Here is a 15096-nt window from a genome sequence, read left to right as displayed (position 1 = left end):
AAACACCTTATCCACTTTATCCAGCTGTACATCATGGTCCAAAATTGCTATCATCCCTCCTTAAGTTCCATGCCCCTCTCATGTTTTAAAAGCATTATAAAAATTAACTCAGCACTTACATCTGTAACACCACTGTGCATTAGTAGCATGAAACCATGAAGCAGGACTAATTTTGTTGATGGAGGAGCTTATGTTCCCTGATTCTGGCCTTTGGATACCACAGGGTCTGCTAGTACTGCTCTGCTAACTTCTTCCAGTGAGTCACCAGGGGTCAGAAATGAAGAACACTGTAACACCAGGTCCAGGTTCACTAATTTGTACACTTTCAAGGAAACTTCACAGTGCCCTAAAGGGAACGTTACTCCTTATCATCTGATGAAAAAAAAAAAAAATCCTTTAGTGATTCATCTGTCTCTTAAGACAATCCTCTTCCCTTCAGCCTCTTCTACACAGTAACACGACTGTAAGCCATTTGAGAGTTGTAATATTATAAAGCAATAACCTAAGATTTTCAAAGATTTGAAAACTAAAATAATTGCCAAGTAGCCTCACCATAGCCTGCTTCCTTAGGGGCAAACATACCTCTTTTTGCAAAGCATCCTCAGGTTGTGAAAGGAGTGGAACTGCTGCTTCCCTTTCAAATGTTTTCCCAGGGAGTGGTGTAATCTCCGGAGGGGACGACCTCTCTGTGGGGTGTTCATTGACAGAAGTCAGTTCAGAGCTGTTTTTATTCAGAAGGCTTTCTACCTTCCCAGATACCCCTTTCTTTTCAGCAAAATCTTCCTGGTTATCTCCATCATCACCCGTGGAAGTGTTGAAGCCATTTTCACCTGCCACTATCAGGCCCCAGTCAGCATAATCCATACTGTCCTTCTGCTCATTTTTGATGCCCACCTGAAAGGGGTCCTGCTCCAACTCTTTATAATCATCAATGTATTCAGGTATCTCCTCAAGGCTGGGATCTTTGCCAAGCAGAGACAGCTTCTTCAGGCTGCTCACTTCTCTGACGGCTCATTCTGGACTCCTACAGAGTGGACCATACTTGGGATCACTTGCCCAAGCCCTAGCAGTGAGGCTGGCCTCTGGGAAGGCCTCAGCACAAAGGTAAGGTAGGACTGGACAGTTTCAATTTTTTTAGGCTCACAATTGTCCTTGTGTTGGCAGTTGACGATGTAACAGCGTCGTTCAAACATCCAGGACAAGTCACAACCAGAGAGGTCACAGCACGCTGCGATGCAGTCGGACACGGACAAAGCGTGAGGAACTCGCATGATTTTAGTGGTTTCTAAGTTGGGAGATATTACGGCACCTGAGTATGTGGCTCCTTCTCTGCACTGCTCACAACTGGAACCTGCAACAACACCACCAACATAAGGCACAGCACTACATCCAAGTGATAATAGAGTTTATTGTGACCATAAATAGCTTTCAAGATAGAGACACATGGTATTCTGTTTAAAAGAGCGCATTTCCTTTCACTAACATCATCACTACTTTTTTAAGCATGTCCCTTTCCAGTAAAAATTTTCCTTTGAGGATTTTTCAGTGTAGGACCTTGACATATTTTGCAGAAGTAACTTTTACTCCTGTGCTACAATTCAAATACATAGAGATAAAAGCAAATTGCCAACACTTAAAAACAAGAAAAGAGCAGAGAATAAAAAAAAAATACAACACCAAAAAAACAAAACAATACAAAAAAAAAAAAACAAAACATAAACAAAAAACCAAAAAAACCCACCAAAAAAACCCAAAACCATGTGGTATCTTCATTACTTCCGCAGCATGTTCCGACTGGAATCTTTAGAAACATGTTTAGAAACAAAACTCAAATAAGATGCTGTAACAGGTCATTTTTTCACTTGAGAGAAAAGGGAGCAAAACTCTAAATAGGAGAAAGATTTGCCATCTCATCTTAATGTCATGAAGAGTTCCTCACCCCAACATACTCACTGATCTTAATATAAAACCTGGATCAATTTCTCAAACTTCTGCTGCTTTACCCACAAGTTCATGTGAAAACCCAAGAGCTTGCTCCAGTATGGAGCTCTTTCCTTCATTTCCAGTAACACTGAAATTTTTTAACATGACATTGGAATTATTTTCATAGCACATTACAGACTGAGAGTGAAATGGTCAAAAAAAGCATGAATCAACATATTGCATATTCCAGTCAGTTTTTAACATCTTTTCTAGGTGTTTTTTCCCTGCTTATAACTGCTCTTCATAATTCTTCTCCCTAAAATCTGATTATGTTTCAAGAAAGTTGAGTAAAGCCAGAAAATTATTCTCTTTCGTTTTCAACTGGAATTGCTATCTCAATGAATGAAAACAAATGTGACCCCACTGTGGAGCTAACACAGGAATGGAAGACAAAGCTGACTTTGCTTGCTTTGTACCTCATTATTCACAATAGGAAAAATGAAATCAAGGAGTAGGAATAGGCTGGCAATAGGGGTTAGGTCAGAATATGAGATGCAGAGATTCTCCAGCACCACATTACAGTTCCCACCACCTCATCTGGGCTGAACTGCAGCACACTCCTTCACAATACATGGTCTGAATATGGCTACCAAAATATATGTGCAGAATCAAACTGCCTGGGAAGAATGTAAAGCTTGCAAAGTAGGTTAGTTCAATGCAAAAAACCAAACAAACCCAAATCAAACAAACAAAAAAATTGCACAATATACTGAGGGACAGAGAGGGCAAGATGGTATGATGGTTTTGCAGAGCTGGCTGTGTGGGGTAAGGAAAAACATGAAATGAAATAAATTTTAAAGAAGATTGATGATATGCAAAAATATAGCTGAATAGGAAGCTGACAAAAAGGATAAGAACTTCAAGAACCATTTTTCTGACTGCAGCTGCTCCTTCACACAGAACTAGGATGCTGTCAACTGTTCCACTTTACACTTTCAGTGAAAAAAATCTACCCAGGGAAACAAGCACTTAAAACAACCTATCCTGTTCTTATACAGCCCAAACATGACGTATCCTTATCTGTACCCAGAAGATGCTCAAGATTTCTGCATTTTTTTTCTGTTACACTGCATATAAACATTTTCTCTACATTCCCTTTTACCTCCAAGAACATAAGACGGTGGCAGAGACTCAGAATTGCCACCACAAGTCTTTTGTTTAAGTTGTCTGCACAACTTAGAACAGGGGAGCCAGAAAAAGTCTGGGTTAAAATGAAGTATAGGAGTCAGGCATCCCATTCAACCATTCTGTCTTTTTGCAGCTCAAATGCATTTAGTTAATCCCATAAATCAGTAGAGAGATGAGTAACAGGCCTTTAAAAAGGGAAAACAGAAACATGACTCTGTGCAAATGTGTAATATCAGGTCAGCAACAAATCATTGCAATGAATACTTTAGGAACAGCACTATTAATGTGGGCCAAAAAGCTCCTTTGATGGCTGTTTTCATCACCCCCACTTCTTTAACTTATTCCTGAAACAGAACGTGAAGAGTATGTTAAAAAAAAAACAAACTGAAAGTTTCACTATTTATTTGCTCAGAACAGAATGACCAATAGTTTTTGCTTAAGAGACAGGCCTACACAACTGGGACACTCCACAGCTCTAACGTGAGGCCAGGCTTCAAGTCCTCAATCAACTTCAAATCTCACTGCACCACTTTCAGTTTGACACATCAGTTATCACACTGCAGTGTCAACATCCCTCAAGATTCATGGTGCTTTTTTAACCATAGAGAGAAACTTGTGCAGCATATTTCTAAGATGATACATGACTTTGAACCTAGATCTCCCCAAGTACGCAACCTAGCCACAAACCTTGGCTACCTGCTTTTGCAAATGTGAGAAGGTTTCATCCCAACAAGGAGCAGAAAAAAATCTCAAAGTAATGGAAGTTTCATCTTGCTTTATCTAGCATTACACCTGAGCTGAATTGTAGCAGTAGGTGTGCAAGAAAGGATGAATTCATCAAGCTCTTTTGGCCTCATACTGGGTGCGTCTACTTCACATGAAAAATATGTATGATTTACTTGGAGTGAACTTGATCTGATCTCTAATTTCATATTCACTTACATCTCATCTCCAGTCTGCAGTGGACTCAGAGATAGCGAGGTCTCTTATTTAGAAAATTAGCTTATATAGAAAATTAACTGAAGGTGTGCAATATAAAAGGTCACTTAGTAACATTTGTATCTGTCACAGTACTACCCACTGTGTGAGATCACAGCACAACTATTTTATTTTAATAAACTTATCTCAGTTATTAAACCTCTGTTCTACTCCGACCACTAATGGCAAAACCCAGCATCATGCAATTCTGTTTCAGAAGAACTCATTCAAGTTACCAATAGGAAGACTGATTCCCTTTATTTAAACCCCCCAAAACCCTCTGGAACATAAGTCAAAAGCCTAAAACTTCTGCAAGCAAAGTGTTTCCCTCGCTCTTAGCTGCACCCTGTTACATCTACAGCAGGACAACACTGACATATCCAGAGACCTAGTCAGGCAAGATGGTTACCATTAAAAAAAAACCCAACCTGTATCCCCTACCAAAATCCTAACAGAGTCACAGTGTGGAATACAGTTTCATTTTAAAGAGATTCACTCTTTTAATGAGGGAACATCCATACGTTTCTTTGAGCTTCACACTTCTGCTCCTTCACGTCTTGGAGCATGAGTCCATTGATGTCAGGAGCCCATTGGGAACACAGCTGTTCCCCTGTTGCGGCTGGCTGGAGACCCTTCCTCAAGTGGACAAGGAAACCTAAGAGTTTCTCTCCCCCATGCTTGTCACAGACATATTTTATGAAAAATACTTTTGCCAGGATCTTTTCTCCTGAGAAGCTGAGAAGCTTCAGCTTCTCCATGTTTTGCTGCTGTGGAATGCATAAGGGGCATCTTTGATTGGTCTCATGTGATTGTTTTTAACTAATGGCCAATCAAAGTCCAGCTCTCTCAGACTCTCTGGTCAGTCAGGAGATTTCATTATCATTCCTTTCCATTCCTTTCAAGCCTTCTGATGAAATCCTTTCTTCTATTCTTTAGTATAGTTTTAATACATAATTTTCTTATAATATAAAATATATCATAAAATAATAAATTTTAAATATATCATAAAATAATAATTTTTTCAGCCTTCTGAAAAATGGAGTCAAGATTCTCATCTCTTCCCTCGGCTCTGGGACCCCTGCAAACACCACCACACGTGCTCACACAGCCATGAGCACTTGAAAGATTTGCCAGCAAGTATTCTTTAGAGAGTCAGTAAAAAATTGACCATGTACTAACACTTAGGTCATCACAGCTCATCACCCCAGCAGAACTATCCACTCTGCTTGCTTTCCCTAGCAGCAAGCACTGTAAGAAGAAGCAGAAAGAAGTGGCAAAAGGAAATGTACAGTAATAGAGAAAAGCTCAGATTCAGACCCTGCACCAAGAATCATCACATTTGACCAGAATCCCATTACCTTTTCTCTGGCAGCACAACATTGAGAGCCCACATAGCACATTATTCTCACAGCCTAAAAGCCTCTACCTGAGCATGGAGGATCCTATAGCATTTTGCTACAGGAAGAGTAGGATTGTCCCTGTTTTCTTGCCATATGCTCCATCTACTCTCTTTTAGCAGCAAACTAGTTCTATTCTGTTTTTAGGCTTAGTGATCCTTTTTAAAATCTATTCAAGTAACTTTTATCTCATTTGGTGAATTTTGAGATGAAAGACATCGCATCAGTAAAAAATAAGTTTTGTTTTTTCCTACTACCATTATAACACACTGAAACAATTTTGATAAGTTTCTGGAAGCAAAATTAAAGTAAGTTTTTAATTTTAGTTACAGTCATCTAAGAGGAGAAAGTAAAATTCCAATTTTCAAGCTAGAGATAATTTCCACAGCAGAGCTATAAACCCCTGCAAAGCACACTTCATATCATAAATGATGAAAAAGGCTTATACTCAATCACCTTTGGTAATGCCCTACAGAGGGTACTGTCCTTGAAACCAGAAAAGCAGTAGCACTGACATCGGAACATTTCAACAGCTGAAATTTTACTGCATTGGTTCCTCTAGCAGCAGCTAACATCCCTCCACACCATGAAAGCACTTTCATTCTTTTACTTCAGGCTGCCCTGAGGTTGTCTCTCAGGTCTTTAAACACAGATACATATGCGATAACAAAGACTATCAACAGTAAACATCTGCAAATAATGATTTGCAAAGCCTTTATGGTCATTACAGCAGCCTTCACACTTCTTTTGTCCAGAATCTGTCAAGGCATCATAATTAGTTCAGTGGGTCTGATCATCCTTTCCAAGTATTGTTTTCATTCCATCAATTGTCATATTCCCTGTTTGTCACTGATAAATCAACTAAGTGCTATTTAAAAAGAAGGGGGAAAAAATATTAAGAAAACAGAAGGGTAGATGCACAGCTGCAACTATTGCATCCCTCCACAAGGAAATACCAGATCACTTCCAATGGAGGCATGGACAATGTGAACTAACCTGGCATATGGTGTAACTCACTATGATCTCAGAGATTGTAATCAAGCACTACACCACCCTGTATCTCTGGAAAGACCTGTGTGAACCAGGACACTAGAACATCTAGGCATGGTAGTTTAAGTAACAAAGAATGCACCATGACCCCAGGGCAGTGGTTCCACTGTCATTTCAAAGGCGCACCCACATCGTAAAGTGTTCCTTGACACTCCTGGCTTGGGCTTTACATGTTAGACATGTAGGAAGAAAAGGGTATTAATCTTTTTCAAAGTCCAAGACCAGTAGTAGTGAAAAGTGTTGAAAATTGAGGGCTTGTAATATATTTAGAAACACCTTTTGCTAGAGTAAATAAAAGGACATTGGTTATCAAAGTTTTATCAAGTAAATAAAAGGACATTGAAGGTTATCAAGGAATCTGGGAGGTCATATAATCTACATCTGGGCTAGGTGGACTTGAAAACAGGAGACCAGATGACACAAGACCTATGACTGCAATTACCTGGTAATTGCTGTTTATATTTTTGTTGGAGTGGCTAATCTCAAAACAAAGCACACAACACGCACACACATATGACCAAACCAAGAGTCAGCCATGAGAATGCTATTGACAATATTTGCAGAAATGCATTTTAACAGCAGTATTTACAAGGTCTGCTTCAAATGCCAAATTAAATATGCCTGCTCAAGATGAGAGCTAGACTTAATTGCTTCCAAGATCCTGGACTCCCAGTTGCAAAGTAAACTCACTTTTCTGTGCTGGAAAACAATGTCTCCTCTCTCTCATAGAGAAAAAAGAAATTGATACATTAGCAAAAAAACATTAATTAATGGCCAGGATAATTGAAATGTATTTCAATATATGCTGCTTTCATCAATGAATGGATTCAAAAAACTGAAACAAGATTATAAGCACACTAAGGAATATGTATATGGATAAATTAGGAGCTGCATCCAGAGATTTTGGAAATCAATCACCCAAAATGCATGAGATGTTGAGTGACAGAGGCATGGTACCCACTCATACCTATTGCTACACTCACCTCAAGCCTCCTGAGAGGCATGCACATTTGTCAGTGATGGATATCTGTATCAATTAGGTTTATGTGGCACATCTTGGTAGTTGGGGCAGGGGGAAATTGACTGCCAGAATATCTTTGTGAGAAGACACCAGAAAATGCCCCATGTCAGGACAGAACCTGTTACAAGACTGACTCACAACTGGCCAAGGCTGAACCAAATGGATGGTGGCAGCTCCTCTGTGATAAGGTTTTACAAAGAGGCAAAAAATCTGGCACAAGTGCAGCAGGCAGGAGAGAGGAGCAAGAAAATGTGAGAAAAGCCATGCTGTATACAGCAAGGTCACTGAAGAAGGGGTAGGAGGTGGTCCAGTGCCAGTGGAGGGATTCCCCTGCAGCTGTGGTAAAAACAATGGTGATTCACTGCTTCATTGTCCTGCTGCGGTCCATGGAGATCCACACTGAAGCAGATACCCAGCCCTAAAGCCCATGGAGGACCCCACCTTGAACCACGTGGGTAAGCCTGGAAGGTAGTTGTGAACCCTTGAAAAACCCAGGCTGGAGCAGGCTCCTGGCCTGAATCACAAGCCCATGAAGAGGAGTCCATACAGAAACACATTTTCCAGCAGGACCTGTGACCCCACAGGGGATCCATGCTGGAACAGCCTGTACCTGAAGGACTTTCATGTGAAAAGGACCCATGGTAGTGTAGTTCTTGAAGAATTTGAGCCAATGGGAAAGACCCCATACTGGAGTAGGGAAAGGGTGAGGAAAAAGCAGCAACAGAGTGGAAGCATTATGAACTAATTGCAACCTTCAGTCCCTGATTTTCTGAGCTGCTCACGGAAAGAAGAAAGAATAATTGGGAGCAAAGTTGAATATAGAAAGATGGGAGAAGTGAGGGCAAGGTGTTTCTATAGTAGTTCTTACTTCTCATTATCCTGCTCTGCTTAATTGACAATAAATTAAATAAATTTCACTAAGTCAAGTTTTGTCAGCTCTTGACTGTAACAGGTACATGAATGAGACATGACCTGTCTCAATCTCAGTCCATGGAGTTTTTAATCTTATTTTTCTCTTCTATCTTGCTGAGAAAGGGAAGTGATAGAGTGACTTGTTGTGTTCCTGGCAGCCAGCAAAGGTCAACCCACACATTCATTAGAAGCAGTAAAACACTATTAGTCAAAAACTATCATGCATGAAATAAAACTAAGTAAACATTACCTAAACAGGACAGAGTAGCCCACCTCAATGTCTTTTAATGAACCAGAGCACATTTTTCAATATCCTTCCAACATTATTCATCAGTGAGGCTGTTTTTCTCTTCCCTCGGTGATGGAGTATCGAGCCTTTCTTTCCTATATTAAGTCAGTCTTCTCATTATCTTAAATTAAAGCAAGTGTTGAGATAACTTGGGGGTTTTTTTTAAAGAAAAGGTAGCTTTTAAAAGCACAAGCTCATGTGCAGAAAAAACCTGCAGAATAAACATCTAGCAAATTCCTGAGTGTCAGTCAATTCACTTTAAAGCCTGCACTGAAAAGAAGTCCTTTTGACTTAGAAAAGGTAAGTATTTACTGATACACTGTAGTAAGCAAATCCCGGAACTTAGCAGGAACCTCCCAGTTTAATATTAATTGTACTAAAATACCACAAATTACTGAGATGGAAATAAATACTAACATTTTTACTAAAATAATATGAGCTATTAGGTTATATTATCCTCTAAACACTGTGAACTGGTAGTTGAGATACAGGCAGAGGCTTGAAATACAGCCAGCATTTTGAGAGCAATGGTCTTGTTCTCAGATAAGCAAAGAGAGCATAGCAAATTTGCAATTAAAACAGATAACTTCCTATATGCATGTGGAAGATGTTCTAATCTGCTAACATTTAACAGTATTATCACAAGCATGAAACTGTGACATTCTCTACAGGCAAATTTCAGTATTTACTGCACATTACTGTCTTCTGCTGAAGTTGCTTTGTTTTTTTTTTTTTCCCTAAAGATGCTAGCATAGACCGTACAGCAGGTACTCAGTATCTCACAGGAGAGGATTTTATTTACAAAAGGCACACTTCTTCACTACAGCAACAAAAAACTCAGCTCCATGTTCTCTTCAAAAAGCTTGGCACTATGAGATCCTCACGGTGATCTTGACGACTACCTCAAACACCACCTACAAGCTCAGACATAGGTAATGACTATCCCCCTCAGCTGTAGGCTAATATCCATCCCCTTTAATCCAACTTTTCCAAATTCAGCAGTCAATTTAAGCTTTAGCATATTAAGCAAGTCTCTCCCTCATGAAACAGCTCAAAGTGAGAGTCAGACAGTGGTGCATTATTTTCTCAATTTCTGCTAATATGGATACTACCAGTACCACCAGAGATAGAATTCAAACAATATTTTTTTAAGGAAATAAACCCCACTTCTTAATATATTTTTCTTCAGTTACAATATCAAAACTACCTGCACCAGATTAAGTCTCTCTCTGACAGAGGCAGTATTAATCATTCTTCATCTGTCTGCTTATGCAAATAAATTACCTATTCCTGTGGCTGAAGCAGAAACTTACAGGACTTTCCTGTGTTTTTTTGAAAGGATAGATATGTTTGTAGAGAGTATGATGAGGTGAGAGATGTGAACCATGCTACTCATATATAAAAATTCAGAACAAAAATGTAGCTCACAATGCAAGCAACACATTATTCCTCAATTGCTCTCCTGGAAGTGAAAAAGAGGGAAACCTCTTTGAACCCTCCCACCACCCACTCTCACCCTATGCATCTCCCCCAAAGCAGCCTGCTGAAACTGGCTTCAAACATCTACTCACAACTGCTTTCCTCCCTTGCAACTTACAAAGTTGTAACTTACCAAAGCTTTTACCACTGAGGAATCACAGCATTTCCCAACTTTTGCCTTATTCATATTTATTTCACAGCTGTATACACACTTCAGGAGTATTAAATTCATTTGTTCTGTCTGGATGATTCAGACACAGAAGAAGTACTCCTACCTGTTATTGTCCATAGGAACAGGCAGAGTACACCAGGTCCAAATGCCATGCTGCACCAGGAAGGCAGTGACAACCGCTTTTCCAGCCAGTGGTGTGGGAATTATAGGTCTTAATGCTGGGGTTTTTTTCTAATATTGTTTAGTGCCCTGCTGTGGCCATCAAGCACTGAAACAGATAGCACAGGAAAAAATTAGGTCAGATGTGAGCATTAGAATTAGAATTAATTAGAATGTCAAAGTTAAAGACAATAGACAGGTGACATGCAGGCTTTATCATTACTTCCTGACTTCTTGATGGATGACATAGTAGATCAGGCATGCTGAAGATACAGAACAAATTACCTACCTGGAAATCTCTTTCTCTAGAGATACAGAAACACCCTAGAAATATTTGCACTCTTGGCCTCCAGTACCTCAAACCCCACAAATTCTCTGTCTGCAGTTATCCAGACCCTGGTTTAGCTGTGACTTTAAACTAGCAGGTAATTTTAACCAAGGAATCACAGACAGCATTCTCCATGCTAAAATCCATGCAGTGTTAAGTCAGCTTTTGAGTGCTCAAGCTATTCTTTCCCAGCTATCAAGGCAATGCAAGCAGACACTACTCCAGAATTTCTAGGGAGACATCCCTTGTCAGGACACTAAATTCTCCAAGTAAGGTATCCTGAGCAACAAATAGATGTAAGGAATGAATAGTTCAAAGCAACATTACTCATGCAAGACTCATGCAACAAAAAAAACCAGTTTAGCCAAACTCCCCCCACATAAAGGATCCTAAATGGATGCTTGACCAAGAAACACTTGTGTAAATGAAAACACAGGTAGGGTTTTTTTCAGTGAACAGCCCTTTTCAAGGCAGAGTATCACACATTCATTACATGACTTTCATATTTCAGCTGCCTATATCTACATGTGATAGAAATGCTGCTAACTGGCTGTTCTTGGCAGGTTCCTTGCCACACATAATTTTATATGATGAAAAACCGCCTAGGTTTTTCCCTTGCAAAAGGAAAAGTAAGTTACTTAGACAAGCCAGGGCTGACTGAACTAGATTAGAAACCCTAGCAGCTCAGCAGTTGGACTTTTGCTCTCTGAAAAGGGATCCTTTATAGGTGGCATGTGTTTAAGTCACACAAACAACTGGACTCTGATCTGCAACTTGCACTTCTGTGACTGACCACAGCTTTTGCAAAGCAAGACATGTATTTATCTCAAGACAAAAGGGACCAGTTGTTTGTTTTAGATATTAGGAGTTCTATCAAAAGCTGAGTGGATCAACTGATGGAATAAATATTTCCCCCAGTTAGCTCACTAAAGAGTGTGGCTGCCTCCCTGAGGAAGCTGGACCAGCACAAGCCAAGTGAACACGAACAGGTCGCTTAACCTGATACAGAGTATAAAAACTAAACAACTAGCAAAAAAATCTAAAAGACAGCAATGGGCTTGAGCTAGCTTCAACCCATATGTCCCATTCCTCTGACACAGGATGCTGTGATGCTGGGATTATAGAAATCAATGAAGGGAATCATATTGGTATTCAGATAAAACTGCATATTGCCACTGCTACATTTTGCCAAGTATAATGGATTTTGCATTGTGATTTCAGCATACTCTGTATTGCTTCACTAAATCAGAAATCCCATGTCACAGTAAGTATCTCCAAATAATTAAGTCTGATATTAGACATTGCATTATTCTTACTCTTACTAACTTTCCAAAAGCCTGATCCTCAACTTCTTGTTTCGTTCTATCCAACATAAAACAAAATCCCCTTCCTAAGGCAGCTGCCTTAGTGAGGATAAGGTGGTCTCCCAACCTATTCCATGCTTCACAATTAGAAAAAAACAAACCCAAAACAACAAAAACCCAAACAAACACACATTATACTGCTTCTAAGACGATGCTATTTTAATACCTGTTGTTAGATGTTCTCTCAGGAAGCAATTCCTGCCAGAGGAGCTGTGCTCCTCTGTAGCAAATTTAGTAAGGCTTGACTTGAGAAAGAGCAAAAGGCTGTTTGGATGCTTCCAGGTACTACTTCTATGATAAGAAATTTTCAGCAACAGGGCCATTTTTTGCTGTCTTGCATTACCTAATTGCTCTTCTGTCCTTCTATTAACTATAACCTTATTAATATACTATAATATATTCCATATACTTTAATCTTAGTTTTGTAGCAGACAAAGACCAAAAGTTCTTATTTTCTTTAGGCCAAGTCATTCTAAACGATCCACTTATGCAGCCACTGAAATAGCCACTGAGCAGGGTCAAGGTACAGGATCATTGGCAACTGAAGAGAAATGAGCACTTTTGCACAAGAGGGAAAGTGTCAGTCCTGAAGGTCCCACAACATGGAACCTTGTATTTTGATTTCACTGTAAAGGTGATGCGAACGGAATTGCTTAATTTCACACTGAAATGAATTATGAAGATTAACACAACCCATCCACACAATGGTTAGGGTTAGAAGGGACTTCTGTAGATACCTTATCCACACCCCTCAGCTCAAGCGGGGTAGCCTGGAGCTGGCTTCCAAGGACCACGTCCAGACAGATCCAGTATCTCTGAGGATGGAGACTCCACAACCTTCCTGGACAATCTGCCAGTATATGGTCACCTTCACCATGAGAAAGTCTATTTATCCAGAATCTCAGTTATGCAGACTGATCTCCAGCTGAAGAGAGATGGCTTCTTAAGCCTTTCCTTAAGCTGAATCGAGCAGCATACACTTGCCCATGTAACAATGTGTCATCTAACACATTACTCAAAGTGATTATTTTTATTTGGTGCTTTATTTCAGACACTCAAACTAAACCAGAAAGATATACAGAGTGTAAAATGTTTACAGGCTTCATCTTGCAATGGTTTTTGAAACATTTCTGTGGATTTTGAGAAAAAACAGAGTAGCAGAAGTATGCTATGTTCCTACTAAATATCCCCATCTTATTAGCACAAACCCCAAATACTTCATCCTTGAGAGATAGAAGAGATTATTATGGTAAGATCACAATTTCACATACAGCCTTTTTCTTGTTTCTATAGAAATCCTTCTAGATTTGGAAAAGTTGTTAGCCACAAAAAAATCACAATTTGCAGAAGAACCTACTACTGCAGATAAAGGTTTCTGAGATACTGTGCATTTGCTGTAACCTTCACCCATTCCCAGAAACAGCTAAATGGACCAGATGCCTAAGAGAGACTTTTAGTTCTTTAGCCTAAGGAAAAATGCATCAGGCTTGGTATCAGAACATCACAAGGTAAAAATTAACCACAACCAGAGGCGGAAAAATATTTTATTTATTTAACAGGTCTTTTCCTCTGCAAGGCCAACTCTACAATCTCACTGCCACTAAAAAGAGACAAGTAGCAGCTTCTTTTTACCATAGAACAATTCCCTGAGGAGTCCACATGACAGCAACACTTACAAGATAGTCCACATTTTAGCAACACTAAGAAAAACACTGAGAGATGGTGCAAATGATCCAGACTTTTTCAATGTTACTTGTCCCAGATTCAGAAACAAAAGTTCCTGAAGCAAAGGGTCATAGATTTGGTTGTGTGTTTTGGTTTGGGTGTTTTGTTTGTTTGTTTGTTTGGAATTTTGTTTGATTTGGTTTATGTTGTGTTTGTTTGTGATTTTTTTTATAGTTTTGGGGTTTTTTGGGTTTGTTTTGGCTTTTTTTTTGTTTTTAAATTTATATTAAGAAAACATGACTTAACAAAGCTGCAAAATGGTAGACTTTGTACCACATGTACAATCTTCACTGAATCCTGATGGGACACACCATGTGAGGATACAGTGAATGCACAAAAGCAGCACTGTGTCCTCCCATGCTCCATTGTGGCTCCACATCTACTGATGTTTAATATCCACATAATAAAAGAGCTCACATTCACTGCAACACTAGCTTGTGCTTCCTGATATTAGGATCAAGCTCAGACACAAAGCACACCCAGTCACAATTCAGTGCCCGGCTTCTGACCCACAGATGAGAACAAAGCTACCAGACACTGTGTGCCTTCTTAAACTGTTAAAACAGTAAACAGTGCTGCAGTGTGTGCATGCAATGCTCCTCTTATCTTCCCCATGATACTTTTCTGTTCCACACAAGTGCAAGTTTCATCACACAAACACAAGACACATTAAAATTTAAGGTGGCCAGCCCTGAGATCCCAGCAATTAAAAATAACTAAGGCCACAAGATTATTTTGCTAGCTGAATCTCTATCCTTCACATATAACACAAAGCCTGCTATTTTTATAACAACACAAGCAGACAGCATTGCTGGTAATTACTTTGACATTTCTTGGCTCTTAAAAGTTCAAGTCTGACTTGCACTCTTAGCTAGAAGACGGATGGCAGCCTTGAGCAGCAGGTATGGTCAAACCAGGTATGTATTATACATATATTGCCTTACTCTGAAAACTTGTTTTTCTGTTCCAGCTGGCAGCTTTTGGCAGGGCTCAAGGAAACAGGATAAGAGAAAAGTCTGAACTGATCCCTCTATACAAACATTTTGACTCCATGACCTTTTAAACATTTGCAGCTGCTGATCAGGACCACATCTTTTAGTAGCTAACACAT

General features: G+C 39.5%; 1 protein-coding gene across 1 annotated transcript in view; it reads right to left on the bottom strand.

The window, feature by feature from the left end:
- The window catches only part of KIAA0319 (KIAA0319 ortholog), a 56870-nt gene that overhangs the window by 34395 nt on the left and 7379 nt on the right, over positions 1–15096 (bottom strand). Inside the window, 3 exon segments of the mRNA XM_036379280.2 lie at positions 583–999; positions 1002–1351; positions 10513–10677. Coding sequence (XP_036235173.1) covers positions 583–999; positions 1002–1351; positions 10513–10561 — 816 coding nt within the window. The 5' untranslated portion in view covers positions 10562–10677.

This window comes from Molothrus ater, chromosome 1 (genome assembly GCF_012460135.2).
Source record: "Molothrus ater isolate BHLD 08-10-18 breed brown headed cowbird chromosome 1, BPBGC_Mater_1.1, whole genome shotgun sequence".
Classification (NCBI taxonomy): Eukaryota; Metazoa; Chordata; class Aves; order Passeriformes; family Icteridae; genus Molothrus; species Molothrus ater.
This window is presented reverse-complemented; position numbering and strand designations above follow the sequence as displayed.